Source organism: Colossoma macropomum, unplaced genomic scaffold, assembly GCF_904425465.1.
Source record: "Colossoma macropomum unplaced genomic scaffold, Colossoma_macropomum, whole genome shotgun sequence".
Taxonomy (NCBI): domain Eukaryota; kingdom Metazoa; phylum Chordata; class Actinopteri; order Characiformes; family Serrasalmidae; genus Colossoma; species Colossoma macropomum.
Genome location: NW_023494804.1, coordinates 14,021,099 through 14,044,406, shown reverse-complemented (window position 1 = coordinate 14,044,406; position 23,308 = coordinate 14,021,099). Strand labels below are relative to the sequence as shown.

The 23,308-nt window shown below is 36.5% G+C and overlaps 1 protein-coding gene across 1 annotated transcript in view; it reads left to right on the top strand.

Moving 5' to 3' along the window:
• LOC118824256 (cAMP-specific 3',5'-cyclic phosphodiesterase 4D-like) overlaps nucleotides 1-23,308 on the top strand; it is a 268,709-nt gene that overhangs the window by 5,725 nt on the left and 239,676 nt on the right. Inside the window, exon 2 of the mRNA XM_036594261.1 lies at nucleotides 7,880-7,965. Within this exon, the coding sequence (XP_036450154.1) occupies nucleotides 7,921-7,965 (45 nt within the window). The 5' untranslated portion in view covers nucleotides 7,880-7,920. The remainder of the gene's footprint in view (nucleotides 1-7,879; nucleotides 7,966-23,308) is intronic.

The following is a 23,308-nucleotide window of genomic DNA, read 5'->3' as shown; positions in this document are numbered from 1 at the left end:
TGTTAGTACAGTTTTGCTTAAGACCACGCTTATACCCTGGTAAAACAACCAGACCCTCTTAAGAGGATAGATTAGGACTGAATCTCTCATGCTAAATTATAGGTTTATTTTATCTGTCTGCACATATGGACACCTTACTGTACATATTGCACATCTGGACACTACACCTAGTCACTTTATTTCAGTACCAATATATTCACATATTTATTCAGTATTGTCATTATATTCTGTTATCTGTGCCTCCTTGTACATTCATTATGGCACTGCCTTTTTTATCTCAGGATAGATCAATTGCATATTTTTTGTATATTTTTAGTTGTATATATGCCTGTAGTTTTTTTGTATATATTCTTCTTTTCATATTGTATCACCCTTATTATTATAACTGTCCTGTGTTGTGCGAGTGCTACTGGCTGCTAATTTTCCTTTGGGATCAATAAAGTATCTATCTATCTACCTACCTACCTACCTACCTACCTACCAACCTACCAACCTACCTACCTTTATATTAGTTTCCCCAAAGTACACATCATTAAGAGCTGCACTGACAGAACAGATTAGACTACTTTGCTGGGATTGAATCCTGCTCTCCCACATGGGGGACAAGTATTTTAACCACTTGGCTAAGCCTTTAGTTAAAAACACAAACGTACACAGCGCAAAACTACTCAAAAACAAAAACTACTCTAAAACTAATCCTGAACTACAAGCCTGTAAAAATGCATCAAACATTAAGATTGTTCTCACACCCAGTATTGTGTTTTAAATGTGCGAGGCAGTAATGGCTACTGTCACAGTAAACAAAAAATAAATAAGTAAATAAAATTATTATAAAAAATATTTAAAATAAAATATTTATTTATTTGGTTTTGTAGCTTTTATAGAAAATGCTACTGAGGTAATGCTGGCTGTGTCTCAGCCTTTTAGTGCACAAAAAATGTACTTGCAGTTCTGATGTAAGCAGCTGTTATTCACAATTGCACAATACTGAACGGTGCTTTGTGATTTTTTTTTTATTTTGCTATTTACTTGAAGTACAGGTTAGTTAGATTTCGATTTACACATCAAAATAAAAGTTTGTACTTGCCTCATCCAATCAGAAGCACACTATTTTAATAGTAGCTTATCATGTCATCAACATGATATTCGACAGCTTTTTTGAACATTTTATGTCAATATCGTACAGCCCTACCTGTAATCTTGCCATTTCTCTTTATTTTTCAGTAGATATTCAAATACTTTTCCATTAGTCTTGGTCATTTTATTGTATACATTGACTTTGTGCTTTTTAAAAGTGTAAAGGACAGTAAAATTTTAATCTGTAATGATTTAATCTGTAGTATACATCGCACCAAATTGTGTGCAACGTTATAGTTAGCAGTCTTTCTTTCTCTCAGACGTGCCTACTCTCAAACACAGATAATCACTGCTAGCAGAGGAGGACATACATTCAGGAGAGTAGAAGGTGACCTACAGAGCAGTGACTTCACTAGTTTCCCCCACTCCCGTAGTCTCTGGAATTGCTTGTCAAAGGTGTTGGCTTTACACTGACTTTGGCTGTGGAATTTGTCTGGTTTGATACAGTCTCTAACCTCCAAGAGTACAACTGTGTTCAAGCTTATGCAGTAGATTTTAGATTCACAGTTTCCAAGAGAAAGTGTTGCTTCTCATATACAATACATCACTTTTTGCTCATTTGTTTTATTATTATTTTTAATTTAGTCTGTTAGACTGCTGATAAAGCCAGAGCACTGTGATCAAGAAGATAGGCAGGATTGTTGGTGCTGACAGCCTGCTCAAACCTCCACAGATCCTCTTAGAAAGTTTCATATATCAGCAATCTATGGGCAAATCTGCAGTTTATCTTTAAATGGCCAGCTAACCTGAACCTTGGTGTACACTTGGAAGTAAAGATATAATCCATTTATCCTGACTTTGTGGAAAGATAGCATTTGTTTTAGTTAAAAGTCCACTTCTAGTCCAGGATTCAGAAGCTGGCTGAGGTTATTACAGCCTGCTTTACTTTGAAAATGATTAATATGTTTACTGTTTTGTTTAAAAGAACTTGTATGGCTGTTTATCTCAAAGGGGCTGTATATTGTTTTATTTTTACTCCCAAAGTTCAGATGATGTTTTGTAGGTTTGTGGACCAAACCCTAGTTGTTATTGTTACTGTGCCTTTAATACTGATATATATAAATGAACTCTGTTCTGATTGGCTGACCTGTGTTGTGCCTCATGGAAAGCAGTCCAGGCTTATAACTTTATTGTGACTGGGCAGGGCTAAATTGATCTAGGCTCAGTAGGTGGAAATACCGTATGTAGTTGTGTTGGTTTTTGTGACACCAGAAAAACAATAAATTCAAAATGGGATGTTTTTGGAGCCTATTTTTTCCATAGGCGAACCTAGTTTCAGATTTTGGCTCATGAAGAGAAAATGTCCAATTGTGGTATGATTCCGATTCTGTTATATTCTGAATGTATTCACATGAATATAACATTTAACTTATCTTTTAGAGAGAGGAGAATCTCAAGCTCCACTCTTACTTCAGATGTGAATAAATCTACAAATGTTTCTTTCCATACTTCTGCTGTGAGAAGACAACTCAATGCTGTGAGTCTGTCAAGAAGCCCTTACTGAGAAAATAAAAAGAGACAAAAAAGAAGAAAATTTGCAAATAAAACAAAGATGCTCCTGGTGTTATCAGAGCCCATGCCAGAATTTAGACCTCCACAAAACTGATTGTGTTTGGGATTACCTGGATGATGAAAAGCAAAAAATGCAACCAACTTCTAAGACTGAACTTTAAAGGTATGGAAAAACATCCCTGCAGATTTCTTTGACAAAACTTAAAAAGCAAGTCTCCTGGAATTCTGTGAAATTTTTTGTTAAATATATGTTTTCTGCTTTTTTGTGACCCTGAAAAATGAATAACTTGTACTTCATGGACAGTTTGACTGGAAATTAAATAAATTAATCTATTATAGGTTCTGGGTGTACCTGGGAAGTGAAGGCTAGCTGCAGTTTTTTAGCTGAAATCATTATTCCTGCTGCAGCTGGATACTATGGCATACTGGAGTTTACTTCATGATTGTTAGAGCTGTTTTTGCCCCTAGCTTTTTGCAGATCTGACAGCTGTAACGATGTTGGCCTAGAATGGCCTTACACACTAGACCCATCTGCCTGGAAGCACGCTAAAGCTATAAAAGAGGTATGCTTGTAATGTGATAATGACAGAGGGTGTTGCTGCAGAACAAAGGAAAGAGGGATGGAGCAAGGAAGCATGATGGGGAGAAACTGTGATATGAAGCAGAGTGATCAGGGAAATGAAAAGGGATTTTTTTTTTTTAGAATGTGTTATGAAATGAGCAGATTTGTTTAAATTGATTCACTGGCTCCTGTTCCTGTTCGGTTTGCCATATTATCTTATGGGTTATTTTTTTCTAAAACATTTAGTGTTACAATTCAAAGACACACCAGTTTCCATATGAATAGCATGTATTATGGTTTTGAGCCACAGCAGTGTAGCTGCTTTGAACACAGCTTGGTGCTTCAAAGAGAGATAGACTGATGATAATTTGACTAGACTAATGAACACTGTCTAGTTTAATCAATTAGATTGAGCACACACTGCAAGCTCTTGACTGTGTAACATTTTTCCATGAGATCATTCTTCATGTCAGTCAGCTGTAGTGTCATACTGGATTCAAAGTAGAAACACTATTCTTATCATTTGTTGAATGACATGAAAAGCAATTAAAAGTACTATGGTGATATTTATGCACAGTGTTTACAATTTTTCCCCTCTGCCACGAGAAAGGAAAATTCCACTAATGTTTGAAAAAATTCTGCATAATTGTTAAGAGGTAAACATGGTCATTCAGAGTGGTTTGATGTGAAATGCAGCATTCTAGACAAACTTAGTGAATCAAAATTGTTTGCAACAGTGGTGATAGGAACCAGACGTCTGACATTTTTAATGCCTCTGAATGCTGCCTCACTGCTCAGGGTCATTATGAATATGCCAATGCCTAATGCATGAGACAATAGTTTTAAGATGAGGTTTTTGTCTAAAACCTATCTTTTAAGACACGTTCATGGAGGTGTAAAGCTAATTAGTCTCCAAAGAAAACTTTACAGATTTACCACTGTTTTATATTATCAACATTATATGTAAAACTACCCCTAATTTCTGTTACCACCACTGTAAAGAACTTTTCTCTGCAGCGTAAGATTTCTGGTCAAACCACTCTAAAAGACTTAGTTAACTTAGTTGAATCATACAGAAATTTTGCCTGTAAATATTTTTTTAGTCTCCGTTTAATGCTTCATCTTTTTGAACTCTGCAACATGTAGCACTGCTTAATAACTCGGTTTGAGGAATGCACCGTGTGCCCAATTTTCCCACGTGATCAAGCAGATGCTGCATTGGCTGGTGTATTTGGCTGGAAAAGAGATGGATCCTGGCATCCTTCCATCCCAATTAGAAAAGCACACTGCAATCTGTAGGAATCCCAGTGATGGAAGGCACTTGGCAAATGTTTGATTCATTCACATGAAAGCAGTTCTTTCCAAGTATTACCTAAACCCGTTAAACCCCAAGGGTCTGTATGCAGGCCCACAACTAAGTTTCTCACTCTCATAACTGCATAACTTTGGTATTTATTTCATAGTAGTTAGTGAATAATAAGCTTAGGGTTTAAGGGGTTGTCTCAGTGTTATTTTTATTTTGGTGGCCATAGGCATTTCGAAACAAGAAATGCTGTTAGATTTTACAAATAAATTGGGGGTCCTCAACCTTTGTTGGTTTATGACCCTTATCGCATATTTGCATCGCATTTGTAATCTAAATTTGTTTGTTTTACTTGAGTCATCGCAGTCGTGGGCCAAAGCACTGAAGCAGGAATCATTATTGCTTTGCCTTAAGGGTAATGGAACAAAATCCTATGTATGAGATCATAACTCTGCAAGCCCTGCAATGACATTCACTGTAATTTTATGACAATGCAGACTGCTCGCTCACTCTCTAGTGCACATTAAAGATACTTGTGGAAGGAATCTGGGCCATGGTTTGTTAGAATCTAGCCCCTCATTAGCCTGCTCCGGTTATATTTTACATTACCTACTTTTATTATTTTACTGCATGTGTCCAACCAGTCAGAATTAGACGCTGAAATTATTACCATATTCATGGTAAATCCTCTTTTCCAACCAAGGCAACTTTATTGGACCACTCATTGGACCACTTTGTACTAACATCTTATATTTACCTGTGTCTGTTTCACAGTTTCCTTTTTCTTGTGACAGCAGCCTGAAAGGCATTCATTATAGGCTTTACAAGGACAGGGCCATGTGCCTCAGTGATGAATGATGATGTCAGGCAGCACTTTCATGTAAGCCTGGCTGTGAGAAAACCCTGTTGCTTTGGCTTCCTCATATATCTTGACATTGCATTGTGAGCTCTAGCAGCTTCTGTTGTAATTTCAGCCTGCCGTTTCATTTTCAGCTTAATATTCCAGCCTGAAGCCACAGGTTTGAGTTATTGCACATTATTAGCATCAGCTCCCAGAATCATCAGTGGCCTTTCTGAAGAGATTTAGAGAGCCTTTTCTTAGCTTAGGGTCCCCTTTAAAGTGTGGGCTGCGTGAGCTTTCGAGAAGACGCTACTAGCTCATCACTTTAGAAAAGATCCATGGTGAGTCACAAATTGGTGTGGCGAACCTTCAATCTTAAGTATGTCATTATCGCCATTAACTGTGGCAGTCAGAAAAAAAACACTGGACTTGTCATCTTTGCAGATTTTTGACACTTTCCAACCCCGCCTACACGAATGTGAAGTTACATCATAAGCTCTGTTCCAATCCTAAACATCCGTCACTATGACTTAAGTGACATGTCATGACGTTAAACGAGTCGTTGTTTTCCACTTTGCTTTTCTCATCACACCCAAGGTTTTCTTGTCATGAAAGACTATTACAATAATTTTTCTTCTGTTGGAAACCTTTCGTAGTCTCATCCCATTGCAAATATTCAGTGTTGCTTGTGAATTTAACTTCATATAGGACTATATTTAGATTTGTGTACTTTGTGGGTGCGTGATCAGGATTGGGCAGGACATGGAATTGGCCAATATATGCTCAACACGTGAGTGGCACCCAAACATTAGATTATTATTTTGGCAGTTCTGTGTTATGATTTTATGATGTAAATAGTATGAACCAGATTTGTTTTGATTAAAACAAACCAATTGCTTTCTTACTGTGATTCATTAGAATAAGTGACTCCAGTGGCATAACTGGGATCTTAAGAGCCCCAGGTGCAAAAAAACAATAAGAAAATGGACAACATAACTTTTTTCTTTGCTCTGTCTTTGTTATGTCTCAAACAAATGCTCTAAAGGCATGCTGCTCCACACACTAGCATCTAACGTGAACCTTAATGTGCATATTAGACTAAATATTTAAAATTTTTAAATAATAAATAATGAATGTATTAGATTGCAGGTTGTGAATGAAACCATGAAATGTATTATGAATAATAGGGAAATAATTAGACACAAGGGCTGTCTGTGTAGTGTTGATGGAAGCTAACTGGTGAGGTATGTTGTAAAAAAAATTGTGTGTGCAATTCGAGGAGCAATTTGAGGGGCCCAGTAATGATTTTGAGTGGCCAATTGCCCCCCTGCTTCCCAATAAATTACTCCACTGCCTGGCGGGCACAAAGTAATCAAACTGAGATCCGTTAAGGAGGTCAGTCTCGGTCCACTTCCAAGCGGTCCACTTCCTGGTGCAGTTTGATAAGTAAGGTCCAAAGACCATATGGACTAAAAACAAAATCAACCATCATCTCCTCTCTGCACATGTACCACTGGATACAGCAATTGTATTTCGTATTAATGCAGATTTTCAGCGTTTTACAAAAGCAATATCCACTCAAGGCAGGGTGTTAGAGTGATTTTGTCCTGCTTCCTGTCATGGGAAAACCACAGTAACACATGATGTCTCATAGCTTATTGCTAGACATGACTAGACAGATAAAAGAAGACATTCAGAAAATGTAAGATGTGTGTAAAAGCTTAGTTAGGCCACAGAACAGTAGGTTTCAGAAAGCCTGTTGAATATTATCCCAGTTGTCGTTGCTAAATGTGTCATAAAACCTGCCTTTTTACCATGTGACATTCATTCACATATTTTGGTTTGATATCAAATATGTCAGTCTGAACAGTAACAAAACCAGAACTAAAACACAACAATCTATCATTTAAAGCCTGGGTCTGGACCAAGGGAACCAAACTGCAGATTCATATGTATCTGGTATTAAAACCAGTGTAACTATTAAAGGCCTATGTTGCCAAAAAGCAAATAGGAGTTTGCTAAGACACTGCTGAATCTCTCTTCTCATTGCAAGTTATAATTTGCCTGCGTGTGGCTGTCACAGGGCTTTGTGTCTCAATCTGGTGGAGAGAATGCCACAGGATAGGATTAGATTCTCAATAAGGAGCTGAGGATATGCAGCTTGGCAGGCCTAACTCAAGTATTCTCTACTGTCTGTTGGCCTTGGATCGTGTCTGCTGGAGTGAAAATCTTTTTGAGCTTTTTGTGGGCTTCTTCATTGAAAAAAATCACATAAGACATGCTGTTTTGGAGTGTTTGTGTGTTTGTTTGTGTGTGTGTGTGTGTGTGTGTGTGTGTGTGTGTACAGACTATTCTACCAAATTAGCTGTCCTACAGTAAAAACTATGTAAAAAAACAGTTAAGTATTCAGACTTTAGATGTTTATAAGGATTATGAGGACATGTTAATTAGTGCCTAATGCAGATTTTAACATCTTTAACAGGTCTCTGCTTTTTGATGTGCCACTCTTTTCTTTGTTTTTCAGCACATTAAACTTTTAAGACACTGCAATCTGGAACAGTCTTCATGATGAAAAAGAATGATTGCACTACGGAGGACAGACAAGAGAGCGTGAGTGAATTTCTTTATTTTTGTCTTGATTTATGTATAAAGCTAAGAGTTAAGAGTATTTTGTCTGTTACAAAAAAATGTCAGGACCCATATTACCTGGCACTCTTGTCCAACATATGTAGATTTTGAACACAGTCACCTCTCCTCTCCACTTGTCTGCCAAAAGTGAATAGCAGTTTGTTAGCAGACCTGACTTTGTATCTTTAAAGCTATATTGTATGATCATTGCATGGTTCATAGAAATGACCTTCACTGATGCACATTGTGCAAGAAAGCACTGAATGCTATCTGTTTCTTATGCTCTTGTACCAAGCCGACTGTTCACCGTTGATGAGTCGGCCATTGTTGAGTGTCTGTGACCAACCATCGTCTGTGGTATCCACAGCATGTCTTGCACTAAAGTTTGTAGTCAGTGCAACAGAATATTTTGTCTTTGCACCAAGTAATGCAGGTCTAGTCTAGCTGAAGACCGGCTAGACTAGACCATAACCTCCTAGTCAGCTGAGTTCTTTGAATTCTTTTTAAGTTCTCAACAGAAGATGTGATAATGAGGTGATGGAAGGTGGTCATCAGTTGGCCTTGGTTGACGCTAATTCTTTGGTGTGTCAAGATCTTGCTCACCTGGAGTCTAGGTTTTAAATAGAAAGTGGAAATTATCTCCAAATATACTGTTAGTCTGTTGCTTTATGTGCCCAGTTATTCATTTGCATTTAGGCCAAAATACAATTAAATAAACTATGAAAATGAATAAAAATCTTCTACAAAAAACTTTTATGACCACCATCAACTGAGTTGCTAGTTAAACATTTAGTGCTGCATGTTCATATGGGTCTGCCAGGCTTGAAACGGTTGCCAGATCACATTTTTAATTAAATTATTTTTTTTTATTTGATGGTGAATGCCTTTGGTTCAGCCCAACACCCAAAGAACACCTGGGATTCGTCAGGATGCTTACAGCACACAATTAAGCAATGAAACATACAATGATTGGTTACAGCCTCATTTGCATATTGCACATTTCTGCAATATTGGTAATGGTAAAGCCAACGTCACAGTAACAATTAAGCAATGTTATATTGTGCCGCCCTATAAAGAACTGTAATTAATGATAGTCAGTAAATATAGTATGACGGACTGTAGTCCTGACTTGACCAGAATTTTCATTGTTATTAATAAAACTGTTAGTATTTGTTTTAAGTGATAAGGGCATTTATAATAATTATGTTATAAATAATTTATAACCCTATTTGCTGACCTTAAAAAAATGGATCTTGTATGTTCATAAAACAAATCTTTATTTTATTGCCTTGGAATAGTTCTGTAAATGTCAAGGCCAAGAGTTCACTTAAAATGACCAGGAATTTATGTGATGCCTGTTTGTAGGAGAAGAATAAAAGAGGTAGCCACATTGTTCTAATAGCTGTACAAATGATTACGCAAATAGAAGCCGATAGAGCCAAAGGATAGAAGATCAAAGCATCAATATTCGCCCGTATAACCTTAATCCAGCCCAGTAAATTACACAAATGGAAGACCAAATGAAAATTAGGTACTGTGCCCTCCTGATATTTTGCCTTTAGTAAAGATAAAATGGTTTCTTTGTTATTTATTGGCTTGATCTTACACTGAAAAATGAAACATATCAGTGAGATAAACTTTGTTGTTTATAAAAACATTTTTTCAGAGTTTAATCTTAATGTTGATTAAAGATAAATTAGTAATCATCTTAGCAACCATTAGAGCCATTTGTAGCATTAGTATCTCATTTTCACTCTACATCCTTCCTATTTACACGTAGCAGCTAAACAGGTGTTGCTGTAGTTTTGAGACAAAAGGTCATTTTCTGCCTGACAAATATACAAATGCTTGCTGCTGATGCTTGTTTCACACAAACATACTCAATTTCTAGGAACCAATAGTTTAATAGAATTTTTCTTCTCTTCCCAATCCAAAAACCGGTTACTTTCCACTATGTATTTATGTTATTATGTCCATATATATACAACCCCAATTCCAAAAAAAGTTGGGACACTGTGTAAAATGTAAATAAATGTAAATAAAAACAGAATGCAATGAACCCATATTTTATTCACAGTAGAACATAGAACACATATCAGATATTGAAAGTAAGACATTTTGGCATTTCATAAAACATATTAACTCATTTAGAACTTGATGGCAGCAACGCATCTCAAAAAAGTTGGGACAGGGCCGTGTCTACCATTGTGTACCATCCCCTCTTCTATAAACAACAGTCTGTAAACGTCTGGGAAGTGAGGAGACCAATTGCTGAAGTTTTGGGAGAGGAATGTTGTCCCATTCTTGTCTGATGTAGGATTCTAGCTGCTCAACAGTCCTGGGTCTTTTGTTCCGGATTTTTCATTTCATGATGTGCCAAAGGTTTTCTGTAGGTGAAAGTTCTGGACTGCAGGCAGGCAAGTTCAGCACCCGGACTGTTCTTCTGCAAAGCCATGCTGTTGTGGTGGATGCAGTATGTGGTTTAGCGTTGTCTTGCTAAAATATGCCCTGAAATATATTCCCTGAAAGAGATGCTATCTGGATGGCAGAATATGTTGTTCTAAAACCTCTATATACTGTTCAGCATTGATAGTGCCTTCACAGATGTGCAAGAAACCCATACCATGTGCACTAATGCAACCCTATACCATTAGTTCCAAAAAGAATATAAAATTTTGATTCATCAGAACACAGGACACTTTTCCACTTCCCCTCAGTCCATTTTAAATGAGCTTTGGCCCAGAGAAGACACTGGCGTTTCTGGATCGTGTTGACATATGGCATCTTCTTTGCATGATACAGCTTTAACTTGCGTGTTTACAAACAATGATTTCTGAAAGTGTTCATTAGCCCATGCAGTGATATCCACTACAGAATCATATCTGTTTTTAATGCAGTGCCGCCTGAGGGCCCGAAGATCACAGCCAGACAATATTAGTTTTTGGCTTTGTCCCTTGCATGCAGGGATTTCTCCAGATTCTCTGAATCTTTTAATGATATTATGTGCAGTAGATGATGAAAAGCAAAAGTTATTTTTTATTTAACGTTGAGAAACATTATTCCTGAATTGTTGCACTATTTTATCGTACAGTCTCATACAAAGTGGTGAACCACTCCCCATCTTTACATCTGAAAGCCTCTCTGGGATGCTCTTTTTATACCCAATCATGTTACTGACCTGATGCCGATTAACCACCAGGTGTGTTTCTTAGCATTACACAACTCTTCCAGCCTTTGTTGCCCCGTCCCAACTTTTTTGAGATGCGTTGCTGCCATCAAGTTCTAAATGAGTTAATGTTTTTCATGAAATGGTAAAATGTCTCACTTTCAACATCTGATATGTGTTCTATGTTCTATTGTGAATAAAATATGGTTCTATAAGATTTGCAAATCATTACATTCAATTTTTATTTACATTTATTTACATTTTACACAGTGTCCCAACTTTTTTTAGAATTGGGGTTGTATACATATATGTACACACCACATACTCTGTTTTCCACATTTGGGATTTAGGATTAGAGTTATGATCAGGATGGCTAACAGCTCGATCTTATGTTGTCAGAGTGCAAAATTGCAAATAATGAAAATGTGATCAAACTGGTATCTCTTGGAGAGGGTGTAGTTTTAGTTTCATCATTAGGGGGTTACAGTGAAGAGGAAGACAGTGAAGAACAGAATATCCTCTCACAAAATGACACGTCTCCTTTATTCTTTTTCTGCTTAATAGCTCGCACAGTAAAAAAAACCAGATATTTGTAAGCATTATGTTATGATATACATCTAAATCAAATTCATTAATTGAGATAGTAATAAGGTAAATATATACAAAATTACAATTTATAGGGTAACTTATATAATATAATATAATATGAATATAATACTTACTTTCTGTTTTTTCAATGTTGTTTTTGTTGTTTTTTAAAAGATCAATTTTATTTCTTTTAAAATGAAGTTGAAAGATTTAATAAAGTGAAGATTCTCAATTTATTTATCTAAAAAAAAATATATAATCCAAAAATGCTGTCCCATGTTTTCATGTCACTGCCAAACCACAAATAGTTTTGGTCTATAAGCTTATTTTAGCCACACCCCTGCATTTTAGAGCAGAAAGTAAGACTGCATCCCTGCAATTAATTAACCTATGTTTTTTATATTTTAATAAAAAAATATTATGATTTTATGCATGTACAACTGTTCAAAGCCAGAACTGTCATTACTAAAACATTTGGCAAAGTTAGAGTATTTTTATGATTGTTCTGGTAGCGGCAAAATGGAATCTACAATCATTTGTTTTAAAAAAAAAAACATAATTGAGGTATTGGGTCACTTGAAGCAAAAAGATTTTAAAATAAAACAGTCAGGTAGAATTGTTCATATCTTTGCGGGTCTTGTTTCTTGTGACCTAGCATGACTTAGAGAGACAAAAACTGAATTGTGAAAAGTGGTAGGGAGAGGACTCCCACCCTCCCCAGTCTGAACTATTACTGTGTCTGGTCTTCTGTTTGTTTTGGTTTTATGATATTTAAGTGGAAAAAACGTAAAGTCTCATTCCAAACAAGGAGGATGTCACCTCATTCTCCTTGTTTAATCAGCTGGTTTTCAAACAGTTGATCATGCAATTAATGCGGCTATTATGTTGCATCTATATAATAGGTAATATTACTATCAGCTGGGATCACAAATGAAATTTCCCTTTGTTTGTTTGTCAAATATTCAAATCAGGGGCGCACCAAAAGAGGGGTTGGTGGGTCGCTCGACCCATACCTACCCCAAAAAACAAAAACCAAAACATGTCCCCCAAAAAATATATTTAAACCATGCTGTACCTTTCACATAAGTGCACAGGCAGAGTTATAATTATATAATTTTGTGGATGAAATAGCCTAACCCATTATAACTCTTATAACTCAATTAAATTTTTTAATAAAGGTAACTTTTGTCATCAAGATAGCAAAAGCGAATGAAGTTATTAATCACAGGATTCAGGCTGCATCCTTTGTAGCTGCAGTCTGCTGAGGAGACTTATTCTTGAACTAGCAGCAAATGATGTGGCCTATCAAGGATTTATAACTGCAGCAGCTGGTCATAATTGCTGGCTTGCATGCTGTGCAGTTTTACTTTAATTAATTTAATCTTTGTTTTGGGCTCAGCTACAGCTCCAATCACCCCCTTGTTATTCGTCATCTTTGCTCCAGTATTTACCTTTTACCTTACATACTTATAGCTGCACTATATAAGATTTGGGGATATGGAGACCTCTCTGGTGGAAATATGTAATTGCATGCAAAGTGCAGAAGTAAAGTTTGTAAGATTAGTTTTACTTCAGACAACACTTCTTTCAATTTTGACAAAAAGTCTTACACAGTGCACCTTTAAACTAATGCGAGCCAAACTGATATGCAGATAACCTTCAAAAGTAATGCTATAGCTGGTCGTCCATAACCTAATAATCGACTAAAGGAAACTTATTTCTAATATCCTACAATGAGACAGTCCTGTGAAAACACTGTATTGCAGAAGGCACTGCAATTTATCCAGTGTAATTCAGTGTGAAGTGTTTGTAGTCTAGCAATTTTGTTTTGTCTAGCAGGCTGGCTGCACCCCTGCAAACATATTTGGGATTTGAGAACCCTATTTTTCTAGATACATATAAAAGACGTTACATCCATAACCACAGTGAAAGTCAAGTAAATATCAAGCATCCCCAAAAGCTTAAAATGTCAGAAATCAGTGATGCTTAACCTGCAGGTTGCAAGAAAAGAAACGTACATGGGCCAATTCTGACATACTTATGAGAATGAGTCTTCCAGGGTCCCAAATAGAGCAGACTGTTAGCTGATGTAATACAATTGGCAGTGTTCTCTTCCAAGTGCGCTAAGCTCCCCAGGGAAGTTGTATTAGGAGTGGTTTAAAAAGACGTGGTTGCCAGCTTCAGGCATCTCGGAGGAAATGAATCTCCATAATGAAAAGTGTTGCTTTGTGATATCTTGATATCATGATATAGTGATGCATTATTACACCTTTAGCATTAGTGTTATTTATCTTGTAAAGTATACATATCACTTGTTTGCAAATATTCCCATACATTTTAAATTCCCATACATCATAACTGTATATATGTGATAACTCTTGGTCAGGAATGTACTGGGAGCCATAGTAGATAGCTTTTAACATTCAAACAGACGTTTTGTACATCTAAATGTGCATTTTTCCATTGTATTCAATGAATTTTATAATTTTGAATTCTAAAAAGACATGAACTCAAAAATAATCTACCAATTTTTCTACACTGTTAGAAAAAAGGTTCTGTGCAGGTATATTTTTTGTTCATTAAGGGACAAACAATGTAAATGTACTTTAAAGGTACAACAGTGGTTTTAAGGTCCAATTGTGTACCTTAAATTAGTTTTTTACCAGGTGAAAAGAACACATTTGTACCTTTCTATAACCTAATGTTTTAAAAGAGAACAATAAACTAAAAAGTCTGGAGACTAGATGTGGAGTCAGTACCACTTAGAAAATATAATTTCAGTGGATTATGGTACAATTATGTTCCCTGACTAAAGGTACTGAGATGTACCCTTGAGGGGTACTGCCCCAGTGACAGTTTCATACCGTTATTTCAGAGAGTTCAGGAATCTGCTTTTTGTCTATGCTGTTAAAAAAAACATAGACAAACAAGAGCATAAATAAATTGTTAAGCTGTTTGTTTAATTAAACTATGCTGTTTGTATTTTGAATGTATGTTTAGTGGGTCCATGCTCAGCGTACATAGCTGTAGAGCTGTAGAGCTCGATGTGACAGAGGGCGCAAGTTCAACACACACAGCTCACTCTTACCACGCTCGCTCACTGTGCACTCTCTGGTGACCTGTCAGACCACATTAGAATCTCTGATGTCCAGCAGTGTAGTTTCAAATCAATGTTTGTAATGCCAGTAAATGAGGGCACATAGCACCACCAGCAAAGGCTATGAATATATTAGCATAGGACCGCCTTGAAATGCTTTTGTAATCATGCGACTGAAATTTTACCATTTTGGGGAAAATGGGGGAAGAGCTTTCTGCAGCATGCTCAAGACGCTTTGTTTGTGACAGTGGTTTTTCAAGGGCAGAAAGTGGCGTAAGCAAAGAGCAGTTGTGACTCTTTAGCAGTCTTGATGTTTCTTTTGCATGCTTGATTGCACCATTTCTGCTAACTTTCTATATACAGCTCATTTTTCTAAAAGTATTCAGCATTAGAGCAGTGTGCCATTGCTTTTTCTAATCAGCTGTTTTCTCGCACGTCTCTGTTAAAAGGCCCAGTGCATTTCTGTTTAATTAAAAGGGCACTGCCTATTTTTGCAGGCAAAGTGTGACCGCTTTGATGGCGTAGGAGATAAGTTTTTGCATAATGATGAAGCTGTGTGATGATGATGTCAGTTTGATGCTTACGTGCTCATGTTCACACACTTGATAATGAGAAAACTCTTCGGAAATGCTTTGTTCTTTCAGCTTTTTGCAGCATTATTGTTGAATTTTGGCCCATTCCTCTTGGCAAACCGTCTTCAATTCCCCAGTGTTACGAAGGATCCTCCATAGATATCAATGGGATTCAAGTCAGGAGAAGGCTGGTCCTTGCAAACACTTCAGTTTTTAAACCAGTCTTTAGTTATTTTAGCTGTATTTTTGAGGTCATTTTTGTTGAAACATTCTTGGTCTAATTCTTCTGGCCGATGAGATTAAATTCTCCTCTAACGTATCCTGGTACATCGCTACATTCATGTTTCCTTTTGTTGACGTATATCATGATGCTCCCACCTCTGTACTTCACTGGGTGTCAGGTGTTCTTGAGATCAGTTCTTGGGAAGTGTTCTGTTTTTGTTTCGTCTAACCACAGTACGTTGTTCCAAAAGAGTTCTCATTTGTCAGAATGCTTATATGCAACTTTTAGACGTGCATCTCTATGCAAGCAGTTTCAACTTCTAATACTATTTTTCAGTTTAGAATGGATTTTGCAAAGAAATTCAATTTACACATGTGCAAATGACATTTTACTTGTGAAAATTCACTTCTTTCAAGTAAAATCTGAATTTTTCCTCATTGACATTTAATTATTATTAGTGCAGTTTCAGTTTTCACATGTGCAAATTGAAGTCCTAATATAAAGAAAAATAGCAAATAAAAGCTGAATCAGTAATTAGAATTTCAGCATGTCGATTTAAATTTAATTGTGTGGGGAAAAAATGACCACATTAAACTTGAATTCATGATAGTAAAAATTGTTACTGCAATTATAATAAACTGGGAAAAGGTTTGAGTTCTGACTAATGAAAAATGAAATATTACATGCTAAAAGATAATTCCTAGGATTAAAATTTTGATGTTGTGCCATAATTCAATTTTTATATGCATATACATCATTTTGTCTAGTATCAACAACTTTTTCTGATAAAGAAACATTGTTTTTTAAATAAAAGTTAACAGCATCTTAACCAAACAATTTATTTTCATTTGTCAGCACTTCATTCCTTAAAATATGTAGCTCTGTTTCTGATTTTGATTTTCTTTGTTTCTTTGTTTCGTTTCTTTCATTGTATCCGTTTTGGCAGCCAAGCGGAACTTCATTCGGCATGAGTCTTTAATATGTATGACTTTATTTACATGTTGATTTGGATTGGCTCTTGCCACAGGTGAAAATAACATAGCATTAAAAACACACTGGTGCACTAATCACTGCCATAGTGACTTTATGAATAAGTATCATATACCCTCACATTTTGCGTAGCCTATTGCCGTATATCTGTGTAAATAGAAAGTGGATATAAGCACATTTAAGTACATCTAATAACAAAAACAAAAGTTGTTGAATACTTGTTTCCCCTCACTTCCCCTCACTTATTTCCCCTCACTTTGTTTGCATTGACATTGTGACCCCTGGTTCCACCTCTGTAAATAAAAAATAAATCAGAGTCAGTAAATTTCACTGCAGTGCAACATTTCATATCAGATCACTCTGAATGACTTTGTTTACATCTTATTGGATCTTCTGAATTATACAGAAGTTTTGGAAAAATTCTTTTGAAGTTTAAAAGCATAGTTCTGATAAATAACCACCAGAGAATGTTGGAAAAGTATTTTTAAATATTTACAGTTCATCGATTCTGTTTTCTATGTAGATTTTACCTAAACATCAAAATGATTTTGTAATATTAAATTCATATTTAACCTATTCCATAGCTCGTTGGAGTGATTCCATTATGCTAGATTTCTTCTCTGTAGTCCTGACAGGACTAATCTTAATGCTGTCACTATTATTTTGACAGACTTATGCTCCCTTTGGCTGTCACAAGCATTGCTTTGTCACCGCTGTAGAGCATTAGGCTGCGGCTTTGACGGCTGCCTGGATGAGATGTTTTTTGGAGGCTACTGAGGCTACTGCAATAATGGGCTTATGCCGGCCAGTTGCAGCAGGCTTCTGCTGAAATGCCACACAGCTGCTTCGCCTTGTCAGAGAAGGGCAGGCTCAGCACAGTGGCTCTCACTATGTTTCCTTCATCCACTCCCAGCACCATCAGCATTAAACACTCACTTCCTCAATCCTTTTTTATGACCCTGTGCCTAATTGTGTTTAGTTTAGGAAAATACAGCATCTTAAATCGCTTTATATAATAAGTGATGGAAGTGGGCTAAGAATGAGTGATATGACCAGAGGACCGTTTTAGAGTTGCAATTTAGATTGTTTTTTTTTATTTACTTGATTAAAAGAAAACTGTTATTTGGTTATTTAGTGATTCATAGTAAGTTTTAATAATCGATAGATTATTCGACTATCAAATTAGTCGTTTGTTGCAGCCCTAATCTGAATGTTTAGCTCTTTGAAACACATACTGCTCTCAGTTGCAACATTTCCATATTTCTTTGGCCCCAATTAAAAACAAGCCTTTATAAGGATGTATGTTTCAGTTACTTGGAACAGGTTTTCTCATTTTAACAGACCAATACTCCTGCCTGCCCTCTCCCCAAGGATAAACAAAGCTCTGCTCGTACTGTTTCATAGCTGAGAGAGAAGATGAGCGTGACCTACTTAAGAGTGCCCATAAATTCAACTTAGCTGAGTCTGCCACTTAGAATGACCTAGCTCAAAGCAACAATAAACACCAACAGTGCAGCAGGTGCAGCAGTGCTTTCATTTCGCTCACTTCAATTATGGATCATCTCTTATTCATACGCTTGCGTAGAGGTTTGTAATTCAAAAGCAAATTACGTGTGTGAACGAGTACGTGAAAAGAATCTTGGCTAAAAATTGATTATAAAAAAAATGGACCTTAAGGAAATGCTGCCACATTTATCAGTTGACTCCGGGCGATCTTACTTGTCAGCTGTAGCTAACAAAGCCTCAAGAGATGGGCTTTAATATATAGCTACAGTAATATCTGTACAAAGCAGCACAGGCTGTCACCAGTACATGCTCTGACAGCAGGTATTGAGGTGTTTTGTAAAGGAAGCTGATTTATTTCACACTAACGCAGGAAAGAGATTTCTAAACCCAGTAATTGGTTTGCTAAATCGATACGCGAAGCTATTATGTCAGTGTGTTATGTCGCACAGAGCATTGTAAAACAAAGGTAGGCCGTCATATTTACCCAATGAACAGTGTGCATTACTAATCAATAGGGTTTTAAAGAACAAAAGGTAAATAAGGCTGTCAAACAATCAAAATAATTAATTACGTTTACTCAAATTTGACCCAATTTATTTGTTGAATTTAACATATTGGTGGAAAAAAACGATATATTAAAAATATATGAAAAAAATATGGCACATTTTATATTTTATGTATTTTGTAAGATGTATTTTATTTTTTTCAATATGTTACATTCAGCAGATAAAAAAGTTGAGCACTAACATTAATGTAAGTATGTTTTCTGTAGAGGATGTGTTCACTTATTTTCACTTAGAATCATCAACTCATGTAGTTTGACAGGTGATGTTCAAAGTCATTGACAAGACTTTTTGTGTCCAAGTCCATTATTTTCCCAAAACATAATTTAATAAATACATGACCTATCAAATTACTGAGCAGTACCTCTTTCATGTGAAACAATTTTTAGTGCATGTAAAATTCATTTTAGTTTCTTTTTGCCTCCAAAATTAAAAAATGTCAGGTGGTGCAACCATCCATCCATATATGTTGATTAAGAAAACTATAAAAAACATTAATTTACTTCATAAAATTCTAAATAAAATAGTTTGGCATGATTTTATGTTTGAGAACTTTACAATAAAAAACATGTTGCCAAATAAGGCCTCTTCTTTACTCAAGTACTCAACTCACTGAAGAACTTTTTTTCTGCAAGCTTCACAGCCAAAAATAAAAAAAAAAAACTTGTATTTTGACATGCTTTTATGAGAGTGTCTAGGTATTGCATCATAAAGAATATCCCAACTGACTTTCATGGTACAATGTCAAGGTCAGTAGCCCTTTTTTGAAAAATTGTAATTTTTGAGTCCTGGCTAGAATTGTTCAGTTTTCCAAGTCAGTTGGCAAACTTGCACTTGCTGAGGTACATAGAGCCCATCATGAAACAAAACAGAGGGAAAACAAACACACAGAGCACAACAAAACAAAACCCAAAGGAAGACAAATTAATCGACAGTGCAAGACAAAAGGACTGAGCAAACACAGGGATATAAATACATTGAGGGGAAACAAGAAACACCTGGTGCTAATGAGAGGTATACGTCTGCAGTCATTGGTTCCAATGCAATGTGATTGTGCAATGCTCTATGGACTACTATGGATTGTTGAAGAACCAAACTATGAAAGAACAATGTTAAGTGAATTGTTAAAATTAATAGTGTATCATATTATCATATCACACCTTACTAAAGCATTAACTTTGATAGCCCTACTAAAAGCAACAAAACACAGGATATAAGGATATGGTATGTTACTTTGCTTTGCTCAGATGGGTATAAGGGAGAAGGTTTTTTCAAGATGAGATGAACACACTTGTGGGAAACATAATTGTTGTGCGTTATGTTTCAATGGCATTTCTTATTTGAAAATGGACAAACATTTGTAAACATTCATGAAATTATATCTGCCTGGCACTGCATGTCTAAAATCTGGTTGTTAAGTAAAAAATATGTGGCCAAAGTCATCCAGTTATTGTTACATTCTTGCCCCCCCCCTTTTGTGTTATTTAAAAACTTTTGAAACGGTATAGTGTCTGCTAAACATAGTAATTTTACATATCTGTAGGTCAGTGTGAGAGTAACTGTCTAAAATGCTTATTGGTTTTAACAGCATTTTTAGTTTCTATCCGCTTTGTGTTCAGTCAAGATTATTTAAAAAGAGAAGACGTCACCAGATTAAATGCTGAGGGGATTTGACAAAAAAACATCTGAATAAGCCTGTAGAGTTCTGGAACAACGAGACAAAGATCATTTGGTACCAGAACGATGGGAAGAGAATAGAGAAGAACATACCACTTCACCTGTCAAGCATGGTAGAAGTAGTGTTATGGTGTGGACATGTATGGCTGCCAATGGAACTGGCTTCTTTCTATTTTTTGATGATGTGAATGCTGACAAAAGCAGCAGGATGGATTCTGAAGTGTAGGGCTTTATCATCTGCTCATAAAGCCAAATACTTCAAAGCTGACTGGGACAGTGCTTTTTTATGGTGCAAATGGACAATGACCCGAAGCATACTGTGATAGCGACCCAAGACTTTTTAAAGGCAAAGAGGTGGAATGTTCTGCAATGGCCAAGTCAGTCACTTGACCTCAATCTAATCGAGCATACATTTCACTTACTGAAGGCAGAGCATCACTATGGAAGAAACCTGGTATCTGGTAGTGTCTGTGGGCTTCAGACTTTAGGCAGTCATTGACTACAAGGGGTTTACAACAAAGTATTAAAAATGACAGTTTAATTTATGACTGTTGGTTTGTCCATTTACTTTTGAGTCCCTAAAAATGTGAGATGTGAATGCAGTTATGTAATGCACCTTCACTGACCACAGCAGAATATTAACCTACACAAGCTCAGTGGATTTTACTCCAGTCTCAAATGTAGTCTGCATCCTCACTAATGTTGTTTCCATGTGTGAGCTTTTACATGGAGTGTGAACCTTTAGTGGCTTTGTTTGAGATCCTCCAGTATTACACATCAGGCAGTGTGCATAAAGTGCATAAAGCTCTTTTTTCTCTTTTTTCATATTCCCATCCATCCTTTCTTACAACTGACAAGACATATTGCAGATAATATTGTAAATTTACAGTGCAATAATGCTTATAATAATACATTTTCTTTCTTCACGCTTGAACATTTATTACATCATTCATTACAACTCCCAGAGCTTAACTCCCAGAACAATATATCTCTTTTGCAGAAAAAAGCAGCTCTAAAATTCTGTTCGCTTGCAGCCTGAAAACAAACAAGAAGAGCAAATTGTGACACCTGAAGATATAGAGCCAAGTGTAATTTGACTGGATTTTAATGGAGCAACTTTTCAAGCAAGATGAGAAGCTGCAAAACCATGAGGCTTATGTATCCCTAATATAGTAATCGTCTAATGGCTTTAAACTAAGAAAAAAACAGTGCTGTTTACTTCCTTATGATACATAATGGTTGGAGTTTGTAGAAATGCGGTGTTATTGAGATCTCCCAGATGAACCTATGTTCTTTTAAGAAGTGTATCTGTTTTCCTGGCTTTGTTCATTTACTCCTCTAATTAGGTCATGATTTCGGAAATGCTGTACCAGTGCTTACTTCATGTAATTAAAATGTAAATTTGTTCTTTATGGCGCTACTTGAGGGCCACATTAAACTAATGGCTGCTTTTATATTCTTCTGATGTTAAAGTCATTTCAAATATTTCAAATATTCCACAGATTTAGGCTTAGTCATTGCCTTAAACATGTCTGTAACTGACACTGTTATGAAAGCACTTGTTAGTCATCCGTTGGGTACGAAATCTTTGCTATGTGTACCATCACTGCTGAACACACATGGTGAGTGAGCCTGACTCTATGAGCGTTTTTTTAATGAGTTTTGAGTCCCCATCCCAGGCCTGAATTAAGCTTCGTTGAATCATTTCATATGGGAAACACAGTGTCAGAGGAACATCAATGTCTTAAAAATTACTGAGAAAACTATTTATTTACTATTCATTTATTTTTCCTCAGTTTGCTCCCCATTTGTGTCACATCTAGTGCCCCCATCACATGTTACTACCAAGCTGGAAGTCTAGCATAGGCTTCTTCTGAGACTCTTGAAAGTAGTCACCACATCTTTTTGAACTGCTGCTAAAATAATGTCAGCTCAACACACTTAGAGAGAAACGCTAACTGCCAATTGTGTTATGTCTGCTCACAGTGGCTAGCATTGTGCTGAGTGGTTGGGGGTAGAGGCCGGACCATGCTACCCACCTAGAGAGAGCGAGGTGCTCTCTAGGACTTCCGGCCACGGTTGCTATGGATTCGCTGGGGATTGAACTCATGATCTTGCCATGACAGGGCAAATGTTAGAACAGAGAGTAACAGAGTAAATGTAAGTATAGTCGGACCTCAAAGATTACAAATAAGCCACATTTTATTTCTGGCACCTGGGGCCAGACAGGGACTCTGGAACAGGGTAATGCCATAGATGAAAACATATGACTTTATGTCTTTCTATATGCACTGTATGTCTAAAAGTATTCAGATGCACCTTCTAATTATTAAAATCTGTTTTAAGGTGAACCCATCGCTGATACAGATGTTCAACTGTGCACACACATCTTGTAAAATGTCCATAGAAAAGCATTGCCAATAGAACAGGAAGGTCTGGAGCTCTTGCACAGGATCCTAGCTAAGCGCCGGCTAGAAGGGTATAAAGTCGCCCAGCATTGGGCTGTGGAGCAGTGGAACTGTGTTCTCTGCAGTGATGGAGCTCCATCCAATAACTTTAGGATGAGTTGGAGTGGATCCAGTACTAATCATCCAACATCAGTACTTGACTTCACTAATACTCTTGTGGCTGAATGCAATCAAATCCTCACAGCAATGTTCCAACATCGTGTTTAATTTCATTACTTTACACAGAGTGCTATATTTTTCTGTTTCTTCTATTTGATGAAAATATGCAGATAAGCTAACAGCTACATTGGTCTACATACAGCACCAGCAGTAAGAACATCATGTGCGTAATACATCAGTCACTGCTCGGATAAACTAACAGATAAACTAACAGATAAACTAACAGATAAACTAACAGCTACATTGTGAGGTCTAAAAAGAGCACAATGTGGGTGGATGCATAGAAAACGGGGGAGATTTTGAAAACGCAGCTGAT